Source organism: Lutra lutra, chromosome 7, assembly GCF_902655055.1.
Source record: "Lutra lutra chromosome 7, mLutLut1.2, whole genome shotgun sequence".
Taxonomy (NCBI): Eukaryota; Metazoa; Chordata; class Mammalia; order Carnivora; family Mustelidae; genus Lutra; species Lutra lutra.
In genome coordinates this window covers 114,024,465-114,038,294 of record NC_062284.1, presented here as the reverse complement: position 1 = coordinate 114,038,294, position 13,830 = coordinate 114,024,465, and the positions used below count along the sequence as shown (strand labels likewise).

Genomic DNA, 13,830 nt, shown 5'->3' with positions numbered 1-13,830 from the left:
TCAGCTCTCTGGCCTACTACCAGAGTTGAGGAGGACACAGGGGAAGGGAGTGAAGAAGATGAGAAGTTCGGTCCTGGATAGATGGCCTTGAGCTGTTAGAGACTATCTTGTTGAAACTATATGGAGTGGTACCTGGGTGGCTCAGTTGAGCATCTGCATTTGACTCAGGTCCTGGGTGGAGCCCTCTTAATTGGGACTCCAAGCTCAGCGGGGAGTCTGCTTCTCTTCCTCTCCCTCTGCCCCTCCCCTCTGCTTGCTGGCTTGGCTCTCTAAAATAAATAAATCTTAAAAAACAAAAACAAAAAAAGGCACTGCCATGTATTGATGATTGACACTGGGTAACAGATAAAACAAATTCACTAGGTCACCATCTCTACTTGGTTATGTTTGAACATTTCCATAATAAAGTCAAAAAGATAGAAGCCAACTGGGCTACAGGTTTGGAGCTGAGCAAAGAAACAAGTGTTGGAGATAAAGCTTTGGAGGCATCAGCATACAGGTGACAGAAAAGCCATGGGAATAGACAAATGCCAACTGAGAGAATATTAAAGCAAGAGAATCAAGGGCAGAACCCTGAGGAACACCAGCAGGTAAAGGGCAGATAGCTGAAAATCTAGTCAAGGAACCTGAAGAGCTAAAACCAGAAGAACATGGGGTCTGTTTCAATAAGGAAGGAGTGGAGGGGTGCTTTGGTGGCTCACTCGTTAACTATCTGCCTTGGGCTCAGGTCATGGTCCCAGGGTCCTGGGATTGAGCCACCATCAGGCTCCCTGCTCAATGGAAAGCCTGCTTCTCTCTCCCATTCCCCCTGCTTGTGTTCTCCCTCTTGCTGTGTCTCTGTCAAATAAATAAAATCTTCAAAAAAAAAATAAAATAAAATAAGGAAGGAGTGGCCGACAGTGATGAGTAAGGTGAATGCTGCAGTGTCTCCCCTGATAGAACATAGGAGGTCCAAGACCACAGCAAAACCAGTTTCGTTGCAATGATGGCCCAGGACATCAGACTATAGCAAGTCAAAGTGTGCAAGGGCAGTGGAGAAACCATGATGGTAAGATCTGCAGTTAATTCCTGAAGGGATGGGTTAGAAGTTGAGGAACAAGAGGAAGGAAAGGGTAATTGCTAGAACAAGAACACTCTGAAGGCAGGAGAGATAGGATCTGGAGCATAGGGAGGTGGTGTGACCATTTGTTCCTTGTCCAAGATTTGTTCTTCACTTCTCTGGTGAGACAGCGGACTTCTAGCTGGGAACGTGACCTCTGAGAATTAAGACTAAACTCACCATCTACCCCTGTAACTGGGTGTGGCCATATGACCCATCGGGGCCAACAGGATAAGCAGGAGTGCCCTGCAGCTTCTTGGAAACTTTCCTTCAGGGAAAGCACAAGTTCTTCCTTCACCTGCTTCTGTCCATTCTTGCCCCCTGCTGCCAGATAGGATGCCACGCCATCTGGGACCATTAGATGGAGGCCTTGCTGGTGGAACAGCGAGATAAGAATCTAGGTCCAAACTATAAAAACAGAAGGTCTAAACCTGCTCTGGACTTCTCTCCAGACCTGTTTACTGGAGAGTGAGTTTGGTTTTTTTTTCCTAAGATTTATTTATTTGAGAGAGGGGGTCAGGGAGAGCAAGGGAGGGTGCAGGCACACGAGCCGAGGAAGGAGGGAGTGGGAGAAGCAGGCTCCCCACTGAGCAGGAACCCCGATGTGGGGCTTGATCCCAGGACTGCAGGATTATGACCTGAGCCAAACGAGCTGAGCCACCCAGTGCCCTTGACATGATTTTTCTAAAACCGCTGTTATTTTGTGCTTTATCACATGCAATTGTATCTACCCGATACAAGGAGGATGGGATCCCTCATCCTCTGAGAGTGTAAAAGAATCTTGGTCCATACAACTAACTGCGGGGAGTCACGGGGAAAGGGGCTGTTAAGGGAGTTTGTGCCTGAGTCAGAAAGACAAGACCCTGAGGATTGTGGGTAAAGACTTGAAACAGCCATCATGGGAATCATGGGAAATGTGAGAGGGAGTACACCAGGAACACGCAGGACTTTAAGAAGTAGGAGGCCATACACTTATGACGGAGCCACTCTGAGTTTCTTCCACCGCCACAGGAGCTGAGAAGGTAGCCGACTGCCCCAGTCCAGGGATCGTGTTGTACAGGGCAAGAAATCAGTCTCTCTTACTCTACTACTGACTGTATCACCTAGAGAAAGTTTCTCATGGTTTCCAGGACAGACTTTTTTGGTTTGTTCATTCTCAGATTTATAGAACAAAACAATGTGCTAAAAAGCTGAAAAAAAATCATTTTAAGCACATGGCATGGTTATGTCCTAAGAAAAGCTACAACCTCGAGCTACGGATGTCCTAAGAAAAGCTACAACCTCGAGCTACGGCCTCATTCTTAACTCACATTATATTCTAACTTACTTTAATTCTCCTTTAAATTGTGGTAAAATACACATAAAAATAATCACTTTTAAGTGATATTAAGTACATTCACATTATTGTATAACCATCACCACCATCCACCTCCAGAATTCTTTTCATCTATACCCATTAAACAATATTTCTTCATTCTCCCTTCCCCTGGGGCCCTGGGCAACCACCACTCTGCTTTCTGTCCCTATGCATTTGATTACTCTAGGTACCTTGTAAGTGGAATACAGTATTTGTCTTTTTGTGACTGGTTTATGTCACTTAGCATAATGTTCTCAAGGTTCACCCATGTTACAGCATATGTCAGAACTTTCCTTTTTAAGGCTAATATTCCATTGTACGTTTGTATCACATTTTATCCATCCATTCATCCATCAATGGGCTCTTGGATTCCTTCCATCTTTTGGTTATTGTGTGCAATGCTATGAACATGGGTGTATAAATATCTCCTCTAGACCCTACTTTCAGTGCTTTTGGGTAAATTCCTGAGGTGAAATTGCTGATATGTTAACCATTTTTAATTTTTTGAGAAGCTGCCATATTGGTGTTTCTTTTTTTTTTTTTTTTTAAGATTTTATTTATTTATTTGACAGAGAGAGATCACGAGTAGGCAGAGAGGCAGGCAGAGGAAGCAGGCTCCCTGCTGAGCAGAGAGCCCAATGCAGGGCTGGATCCCAGGACCCTGAGATCATGACCTGAGCCGAAGGCAGAGGCTTAACCCACTGAGCCACCCAGGCGCCCCTGCCATATTGGTTTTGACAGCAGCTGTATCATTTTGCATTCCCACTATAGTGCACAAGAGTCCTAATATCACCACATCCTCACCAAGTCTTGTTATTTTTGGGGTTTTGTTTGTTTTTGTTGTTGTTTTTATTGTTTTTGACACTGGCCATCTTGATGGGTATCATTTGTTTTTAACAAATTAAGAATGACATAGTAGCAAGAGCCTAGCACAATGTCCAAAACATGGCAAATGGATAACAACTTTGAAATGAAAAGTCTAAGTTAAATTCTTTGCTGCCTGCTCCCTAAGAAGGAAAGATTTGGTTATACTGAAATTTGCTAAATCCCAATAATGCCTTTAAGAGATTTACCTACATCTGTGACGTAGGCTTTTGCTACAGCATATTACTCAGCAAATTACCTACTGAAGAACGGCTTCATCACCTTCCAGAAAGAAACCAGCACCCATTGCCAGCCACTCCCCATTGCCTTCTCCCCACCAGTCCCCAAATTAGTCCACTTTGTCTCTTTGGATTTGCCTATTCTGGACAGTTCATATAAATGGAATCATAGAACATGTAGCCTTTTGTGTCTTTCTTTCACTTACTATAATGCTTCCAAGTTTCATTCCTGCTGTAGCATGAATTAGAAATTCATTCTTTATGATTCAGTAATATTCCACTGTATGGCTATAGCCTATTTTTTTATTAAAACAACTTAGATCTCCCATAAAAATTCAGATTTCTGTTTTTTCTTGAAAAATTGAAGAATAGAAGGCCTTCCCCTTCCCACAGAGCAATCACTGGCTAGAGCTCGATAATAGCATCTTGTTCCCTAAACATTCCCAGGCACCTTTCTGTCTCTGGGTCTTACTGTTCCTTCTGCCTGAAATGCTCCCAGTTACATACCTTGTGCCTTTCTTCACCTGCCAAAGGTCTGCTCACAAGACTCCTTCTTGCTGAGGCCTCCCCAACTACATAGGCAATGCCTACTCTATCCCCAATACTTGCTATCCCCCACCACTTGCTTTCATTTTTTTATCATCTGACATACTGTATGTTTTACTTAAGTCTGTTTCCAACCCCCCTTCATTAGAATGGGTGCTCCAAGATAACAAGACTTTCTTTTGTCCACTATTATATTCCCAGTACCTAAACCTTAGCAGTGCTCAAATTTTTGGAATATAGAAATTAGCGAAAGAGGGGCGCCTGGGTGGCTCAGTGGGTTGGGCCGCTGCCTTCGGCTCAGGTCATGATCCCAGGTCCTGGGTTCGAGCCCCACATCGGGCTTTCTGCTCGGCGGGGAGCCTGCTTCCTCCTCTCTCTCTGCCTGCCTCTCTGCCTACTTGTGATTTCTCTCTGTCAAATAAATAAATAAAATCTTAAAAAAAAAAAAAAAGAAATTAGCGAAAGAACTTGTTATAGTTTTTAGTGACTAAAAGCTGCTCCTAGAAAAGTAAACCTGAAAATGATATTTTAAATGACTTGATACATACTTTATATTACTTATATTTTAAGTTCAATCATTTTAACAGATGTCTACAGTCTTATAACTCTATTAAGATACAGGCTTAAGATCGAGAACACTGAAAATGATTTAAGTCATGGTAATACACTAAAGTTGGTCTGTTTACTAGTCAGGCATGCCCAGAACTTAAAAATGTCTTTAGTTAAAACTTGAGGGGTGCCTGGGTGGCTCAGTGGGTTAAGCCGCTGCCTTCGGCTCAGGTCATGATCTCAGGGTCCTGGGATCGAGTCCCGCATTGGGCTCTCTGCTCAGCAGGGAGCCTGCTTCCCTCTCTCTCTCTGCCTGCCTCTCTGCCTACTTGTGATCTCTGTCTGTCAAATAAATAAATAAAATCTTTAAAAAAAAAAAAAAACTTGAGGCGGTTTTCAGGAGTCACATTAAGGAACGTGATGGTTCAAAAATCAAAGCACCAAGGAACAGGGAGCTACTAAAACCCAGAGAGACTAAGATCTAGTCCTAAATTAACTAAAGGCCGAAGAAACTGTAACCTAATGAGTTATATTAACTTATAAGAAGACTGTGTCAAGTACTAGGGGAAAAGGCAAGCAAAAGAACAAGAATTTATTATCAAGAGACTAGAGAGAGGACTTAGAGTATCCCAGTCCACATGGCAATTTTTCTCACTAGAATTTTTAAACTGTGTGTCAGTCGGGATCTCTAAACTGCAAGCAACAGAAACCCGTTCGAGCTAATTACAGCAGAAAAGCAATTTATTCAATTTGGGTAACTCCTGGAATCTCTAAGAGGGCTGATATCTGGGTTAAAGGCCACAGTACCAGCAATTATGGCTCCCGAAGTCCCACGGCAGGACTGTCCAGTAAAGATCTAGAGCTCCACTACTCAGGAAAGGCACTGCATGCAGCTGGCACGGCTGACCCCATGACGCTGGACAGAAGCCACTGCTGGCACTGTTACCACCCTGCCCATCACAGAATGAATTCTTTGCTACCCCTTCTTGAATTTCAAGTCAAAGTTTAGGATGCATGCTTCTATATGTGGAGCCTAGGTCAAGGGCCCACAACTCTAGCTGCAATGAGAATAAGGCAGAATGTGTGTAGAGAGAAGTCTAAAGACATAGATGAAGGTCAAATTGCGGTGCTGTGTGTTCTACACTTCAACCTAGGGGTCGAAGGACAAATAGCAAAATGTAAAACTATTAAATGAAACTGGATTAGAAAAATGTATCTAGTACAAGCCTGAGATTTCATTGCTTATTATAGGTTCAGGCTGCGTTTAAAAATTATGAACCTTTAAAGCCAATTTTAAGAAATACAAAGTGAATAATATGGCAAATTAGAAAAGATGGCATATGAATGACAAGACTGAAAAGCATGGACGCATGTAAAAGAAAGCCATGGAAAGACTAAGCAAAGGATAAATGGTCTTAGAAAGCTTACTCTGGTGGCAGCAAAGAATGTGAACCAAGTAAGGTAGAAAAGGGACAAAAGAAACCAAAGGAAAGTTACAGTCAAGTGTGAAGAGAGAGAACTACAGCAGCACCATTATGGTGAAGAACTCTAATCTTTTAGGAGGGGAAAAAAATCAACAAGACTTTGTGACCAATAGATGTAAAGCACAAAACGGAAGGAGCAAAGAATTGTGATGGTCTTTTTAGGTTGACTTGAATGACTGGATAATGGGTGACAGCATGAAACAGACAATGGGAGGACAGCAGGAGAAACAGATCTGAGGAAGAAGATAAGGAATTTTGTTTTGAACAAGTGCAGTTTGAGACATCTGTGAGAGTGAGATGAGGGTCCTTAGAACCAAGCTGGAGAAACAATGGGGTCAGCATTTAAGGGTTGGGAAGAAGAGGAAGAACCCACAAAGGAGTCCAGGAAGGACTAGTCAATGGAGACAAGAGACTCAAAAGAGAGGGGTGTCTTTGCTCACAGTATTTCCAGAATAAAGTGATCAGTTGTGCAATAGAGAGGCCCAGCAAAATAAAGGCTGACAGATCAGTAGGCTTGCTCAAGGTAATTTCAGTGGAATAGCAAGGTAGAGGCCAGGCCAAGTATCACGATCACACAACTAATGAATATTAACACCCCACTGCAAGCAAATACATATCCCGGAACTCACACACCAATCTGTACCGAATAGTTCTCAGATCTTCCTGTTAAACTACCTCAGGCCCTCAATCAGCTCTTCCTGAAGCAGACCAGATTCTGGTCCCAACCGAAGAGATTCCTGGTCTGTTGTCTAATGGAGCACCAAATGGAACAGGAAGGACAAATGTCTCTAGCCTAGTCGAGAGGAACCAGAGGGGCTCCCACATGGCTTCCAGAACTCCAGCCTAAGTTAATTTAAAGAGTTGTTTCAGTGGCTGGCATCTCTTTTCAGTACCTCAGCTGAGTCAAATTACCTAATTACAATGATAAAGCCCTCAAACTGTACATCTCCGTTGACAGCTATCCCCCTCCCCCCAGCAGAACACTCCTTCAACTTCCAAAGAAAAAAGGGGCCAATGATCAATGACCGTGGCTTTCAGGGCTCACGAGAATCAGAAGCAGAGGCACCGAATCTGAGCCTTGGCAGGCCAACTGTCTCTTCATCTCTCCCAGGCTCTCTGCATATGCTCAGATAAGGGGTCACCTGAGAGAGGAGCCGAGTGTCCTTACTAAACCCAGGGTAAAAAAAAAGGGAAAACCAAACCCAGACACTAAGTCAAATCCATTCATTCCAGAAAACAGGAAGTTTGACCAATGCCATGGCAACACCAGCAGCCTGTGACATCAGAGCTGAGGGCAAGGAACAAAGGGATTTGTGAAAGTTATCTTTCCGTGGGTCCTCTCCGCCTTGAAATCTGACCCATGCTGCCTGTTTGAAAGTGCACTGGTACCTCAGTACTGCTTCACAATAGAGCAACCGAACTTCTCTTGATACTTTTCTCCAATCTATTTTTTGGATTAGCCAAAATCACACGCTACAAATGTGCTGAGTGCCACACTCTTATTAATATGCAATGAGATTCTATTCTGGGCTGCTAGTCATACTGGCCTACCAGTCAGCTACAGGGCAAGGATATAAATTGTAAGGCTAAAAAAAACTTAAAGAGAAGACCAAAATAAACTGCAGCTTCCCCATCACTTTAGGTTGAGAGTAGACAGAGGAGGTATTTGAGGGAGTAGTGTTTAAGGGAGAATGGCTATTCCAGGTTGAAGCGGAAAAGTACCATGAGCTAGGACAGGAAAAGTCCACAAAGCATGAGCCACAGATGTGCCCCTCCCCCTCATTCGGCAGCCTCAACTGAATATTATGTGTTCTGTGTAAGAGGCTGAAACTGATTCTTGTCTCTAAAGGTAGAATTGAGGACTGAGCAGGCAATTCAAGCCAGGCCAGGCCCATTTCATCAGATGGGCTGCAGGGGTTTATCCAGTATTAAAAAAAAAAAAAACAAAAAAATAGTGATTCCCAGAGATTATGGTCTTCAGTGTAAAACGCTGCCTTTTAAAAAGGCTGAAGGGCCCCTGAGTGGCTCAGTTGGTTAAGCAACTGCCTTCAGCTCAGGTCATGATCCCAGAGTCCTGGGATGGAGCCCTACATCCGGCTGCCTGCTCAGCGGGAAGTCTGCTTCTCCCCCTGACCCTCTCAGCCTCTCATGCTCTCTCTCACTCTCATTCTTTCTCAAACAAATAAATAAAATCTTTAAAAAAACTAAGAAGGCTGAATGTGTACAGCTGATTTAAAGGGGCAGGATCCTCACTTATAAGCAGGAATAGAAACTTCTTCCTGTTAGGTAACTGATGACACATTAAAACTGAATCTTCAGGGGCGCCTGGGTGGCTCAGTGGGTTGAAGCCTCTGCTTTCGGCTCAGGTCATGATCCCGGGGTCCTGGCTCAGCGGGGGGCCTGCCTCTCTGCCTACTTGTGATCTCTGTCTGTCAAATAAATAAATAAAATCTTTTTTTTTTTAAAGATTTTATTTATTTATTTGACAGAGAGATCACAAGCAGGCAGAGAGAGAGGAGGAAGCAGGCTCCCTGCTGAGCAGAGAGCCCGATGCGGGGCTCGATCCCAGGACTCCGAGATCATGACCTGAGCCGAAGGCAGCGGCTTAACCCACTGAGCCACCCAGGCGCCCCAATAAATAAAATCTTTAAAAAAAAAAAAAACTGAATCTTCATTTCTCTTTCATCTTTGGTGGTGAGCCTAGAGAGTCATTAAAAGAATTAAGAGATCCTACTGAAGAAGGATCTGTAATTATTTAACAGAGAAAAGTTTTGAGTAGTGAACCAAAGACACCACATCTAGATCTAGCCAGAGGTGTACAGGAAGTACACCTCAGCCCAAGGTGGTTTTGGTGACTTCACTCGTCCTGTGTTTTAGAAGGAAATGGTCCACCCCTGGAATGGACTCAGTTTTCAAAGCAAGAGTGGGGAAGAGATTTATAGTTAACCTAGATTCCCCATTGCTATCTGCAGCACCCACAGCTCGCTGCTGCCACGCCTTCTGCGCTTACAGCTTCAGAAAAGATCTGGGAATTGTCCTCATATAAATGGAGGAAATGGCTTTAAACAGCAGCTAGAAACATTCAGGTTAGGTAAAGGAGCCTTCCTATTGTAACAATTGGAATTTGGTGTCCTCTTACCAAAAGAAGGGTTCTCTATTACCATATAAATGGCATTTATCTTTGGGTCAGGTTCTGTAACTTTACAGTACTATCCTCATTACACGACTGCAACTGTCTTGCAGATTACCTGGGAGCTTGTGAAAATGCACATGTCTGGGTCCCACCCAGAGCCAATAAATCAGACTATTCCATGGAGAAGCCTAGGAACCTGTATTTTTAACAAGTAATGCAAGTGATTTTCATCATCAGGGAAGTTCGAGAAACACTGATCTAAAACTCTGCTTATAGTAATAAAAAGCTATTCACCCTGAGGAGGAAATGAAGGATAGGAAGAGAGGAAACTGGCTAGGCTGATGAATCAGAAGCACACCCTGATGGAGTTCCGAGAGCTGGAATTTGAGAGGGAAAAGCTGACTGAGCAGTTAGAGCTGAACCTAGCCAGTATTCTTCCCACTGCTTGCTCCAGACCCCACGTCACTCCACCTCCTTGCCTTCTACACAGTTACTCTCTTTATTGCCCACAAGACTTTGCCTGAAGACTCCCAGATCTTAAACTGCAAATGGAATCAAAGGGAGGACGAGAGGCTTCCCAAGTACAAGCAGACACTGTGCAGTCCCTAGACAGGAGAGGAGACTGAATGGCCTGCTACCAGCCATCACAGAATCTAAACTTCAGCCACTTACCCAAATTGGACAGTCTTTTCATCAAGCCAGCCTCTCTCACGGCAGCAGGACCATACTCCACTCCTTTTCTTTTCTGTCACATAAATTACACAGATGTGAAAGAAGTGGGTTAGAAATAAGACCACTTTATTTCGCAAAAATACAGAAATCTGCTATTCTATACTTAGTTCCCAACAGATCCCTCTGAAAACCTGTGACACCATCAGCCCTTCCTTTTATTATTTTCACCTGAGGTCTGCTCGTTTCAAACACTTGCAGGGGAGGAGCAAAAAAAAATTACTGGAATCAAATCAATCTCCAAGCCCCTGACTGTGGGAAGAGCAAGCGGAGGCCAAGACAGGGAAGGGCCTTAGCCTGGTCTGGATCCGGTCCTTGGGGGGTGGGGGGGGAGGGTGTGTGTGGCTGGCGGAGGCCTGAGCCTGGGCTTCTGGAGCAGTGAGGTCTCCACGACTGCAGGTTTCTTCCATTGAAGAGAACAAAACAGCCCCTCCCGTCCCCTCGCCGCTGAAGACGGCAGCTCCAATTTCCCCGCCAATGAATGGTTTCTGAGAATGCACCCTGAAGCCTTAAATCCCCGGTCTCTCACTTCAACCTCTTCTCTCTGGACATTCCACCGGGTATTCTGGCCGATTTGTCCCCCTCCAGCCCCTCCCTGAAATCCTGCCCCAACTCCCCCAGCGGGACCCACCACTTTCCCTCTCCTCGGGAGGAAGGCCGCGGAGACCCGCCAGCCCGCGGCCCCTGCCCGAAGCGCTAGCAGGATGCCCTCCATCTCCTTTCTCCTTCCCCATCTTCTACCAGAGGAAACCCCACGTGCTCTCCCGGTGCCCAATCGTGGGAACCCACCACCTCGTCCCCCTCTCTCTTCCTCCCCATCTTCTCCTCGTCTCCCCGCTCCTCACCCACCCCCGCTTTCTCCTGGTTCTGCCCCTCGGTGCCAGGTCCCGGTTCTCACCTGTCCCTGTGAAAACGGGGCTCCGATCACAGCCACCGAGTGAACGGACTTCCTCAGGATGGAATGCACTTGCGTCCGGAGGAGACGCGACAGGCTGCTTCTCAGGGACATGACTGGCAGCACAGGAGTGAAGCTGAGAGAAAGGCTACTCCGTGCGGCTCGCCGCCGGGCGCCGCGCTTCACTTACACCGACGCCCCCTGCACCGCCCCGCCCTGTGACGTCACCGCCGACCGGCCCCGCCCCCCACCAGCCCCCGACACACCTTCCCGTAGACCCCGCCCACTGCTCCCGGCCTGGACACGCCTTCGCTGACGTCACCCCGCCCCAGCCCGGGCTCTCCCTCCCGGCAGGAGCCCCAGCCGCCGACGCCACAGGGCTAGTGTCAGTGTCGGGCCAATAAGAGCGCGATCACGGACAGGTATGTCCCTCCGCGGGAAGCGGCCGGCCCCTGCGAAGTTAGCGAATTCCGCGGAACAGGGGAACCAACTCGCAACACGCAGATCGCGACTCTTCACACAAATGCATGCCCGGAAGGTGCCAACTCTAGGGAAGGGCTGCCCGGGCTGGATCTGGGCTAGTCTGACCCCGCTTGAGTGCTCTGCCAAGATGAAGCCAGCATCCATCTGTTCTGTTCCATCTCAGCTCTGGGTCCAAAAAAACACACTTACCCATCTTTGGGCTTTGAAGGCTAGGAGATCAAATACAGAGAGAGCTCTCTGGGCCGGGAACGTTAATAAAAACTCACTTATTCGGGGTTGTAAAAAAATTAAAAAAAATAAAATAAAAAATAAAACTCACCTATTCTAGGTATTTTGTTTGGGCAGATTAGGATTTTACAAACAATCACTTTCCAGGTGTTTCCAATTCTTCACCTGAATAACGGGAGCACTATTACTAAAAAACTAAGCAGTGTATCTGGACTGTTCCTAAAATTTGGGAAGGCTATAGAACTGAAAACAACTAGAGTCGTAATAATAATATTTTAATAATCATAGCCAACTTAAGTTCCAAGAACGTTTAGGCCTCTAACAATTCCATAAATCGGGACTATTTTAAAGAGAAGGAAACAAGATCAGAGAAGATAACTTACCCCAAGTCATACAGCTTGTAAGTGACAGAGTTGTGTGACTCCAAGTTCTTCCAACCAAGTTCTTACCAAGGGCAGGCTTGCAGAAATTTGAACATTAGTCCTACCAAAATACATTTTTACCTAAACAACAGAAAATTATCTCACCTGATACCAACTTACATGCTGCTCTCCAAAACAGTTCAGAAATCTCCATGGCAACGTCATAACTCCAAGGAGCTTTAGTATTATAAGGTAGTTTATTTCTAGAGGATAAATTTTCCTGTCTCCCCCTGCTGGTTTAACAAAGACATGCCTGAAGCTTTAGCAAAATAAGCAAACCATTACTGTAAGGCAGTAGTTTTAAAAGTGTGATCCTCGCACCAGCAGCATCAGACTTTACATACTTGTCAAATGGAATATGTTGGGCTCTTCCCCCAAATTTACTGACTCTCAGTAACTCTGCGGTGGAGTACCAGCAACCTAAATTTTGACAATCTCTCCAGGGTCAGAAGCTGTGGGGAGCAGTAGGGGTGTGGTCAGGGATTCAGTCACTGATGCTGTCACACTTGTTTCAGATCCTTGGAATTATCTTGGTTCCTTTTTCCTATCCATCACCACATCTAATTTTTCCCCCTTGACTGTATTTTCTCAAATTGATTCGGGTTCTCCTGGACTCCAGCAAAACTGGTTTCTGGAGTACCTACTTTGGGTCACCAGATTGACCTTTCTTTTTTTTTTTTTTTTTTTAATTTATTTATTTAACAGACAGAGATCACAAGTAGGCAGAGAGGCAGGCAGAGAGAGAGGAAGGGAAGCAGGCTCCCTGCTGAGCAGAGAGCCCAATGAGGGGCTGGATCCCAGCACCCTGGGATCATGACCTGAGCTGAAGACAGAGGCTTCAACCCACTGAGTCACCCAGGTGCCCCCAGATTGACCTTTCTAATGTAATACATTAATCCTGCACATCATTTCAGTGGTTTTCCATTATCTATAGTTTAGTCAGAGGTGAATTATCAGTTCCACATTATTATGGTCCGGGGGGTGGGGGTGGGCAGTAGATTGTTATATTACTATTGTCTTTTAAAAGTCTAATTATTGCTTCCATATGTACGAAACATTTTATAATTCATTTTTAGACCCTGAAAAATGTGGTCTGCTTTTGTTTTCAAAATAGGCATTTATTTTTTAAATAAGCTATTAAAGATAATATTCTAAAGTTATAAAAGTCATAGAAGAATAAGTTGTTTTAGAAATTTACAACTTGGTGGCTCAGTGGGTTAAGCCTCTGCCTTCGTTCAGCTGAGGTCATGATCTCAGGGTCCTGGGATCGAGTCCCGCATTGGACTCTCTGCTTGGCAGGGAGCCTGGTGCCTCCTCTCTCTCTCTCTGCCTGCCTCTCTGCCTACTTGTGATCTCTCTCTGCCAAATAAATAAATAAAATCTTTTAAAAAAATTTACAACTTGTACTTTGTTATAGCATAAGTGGAGGACCCTTCCTTAGATCCAAAACAAGTTGCTCTGCTTTTCTTCTTCCTTTATTGGAGGACCTAAATATTCTCTCTAATTCAACTGGCTGCCAACACACACTCTATCCTTGACAGGTTGCTGGCAGTGTGTATGTGTGTGGGGAGTGGGGCGGGGGAGCCCGGTGAATAGGGAAGCCCTGATGATGGTGTTTGCCAGTTTCCAGGTGTATATACTCCTAAGCTACCATTGTGATGTCACTGATCATGGAGTTGGGGAAAGGCGCTCCTCATATAGTATTTCCACCGTACAGATATGATCAACATAAATAACCTCAAGAGCACAAATAATAACACTAGATTTATAAAATAATTAGGCAATGACAAGTTTCGAATGTA

The 13,830-nt window shown here is 45.0% G+C and overlaps 1 protein-coding gene across 2 annotated transcripts in view; it reads right to left on the bottom strand.

Annotated features, from left to right (window-relative positions):
* Nucleotides 1-11,086, bottom strand: part of ARG2 (arginase 2) — a 31,439-nt gene extending 20,353 nt beyond the window's left edge. Inside the window, exons 1-2 of one of the 2 annotated variants that reach the window (XM_047735860.1) lie at nt 10,899-11,086; nt 9,944-10,016 (exon numbers count right to left, since the gene is read on the bottom strand). In XM_047735860.1, the coding sequence (XP_047591816.1) occupies nt 9,944-10,016; nt 10,899-11,009 (184 nt within the window). In that variant the 5' untranslated portion in view covers nt 11,010-11,086. The remainder of the gene's footprint in view (nt 1-9,943; nt 10,017-10,898) is intronic. The other variant, XM_047735859.1, reaches the window with a different exon arrangement.
* Between the last annotated feature and the right edge of the window lie 2,744 nt (nt 11,087-13,830).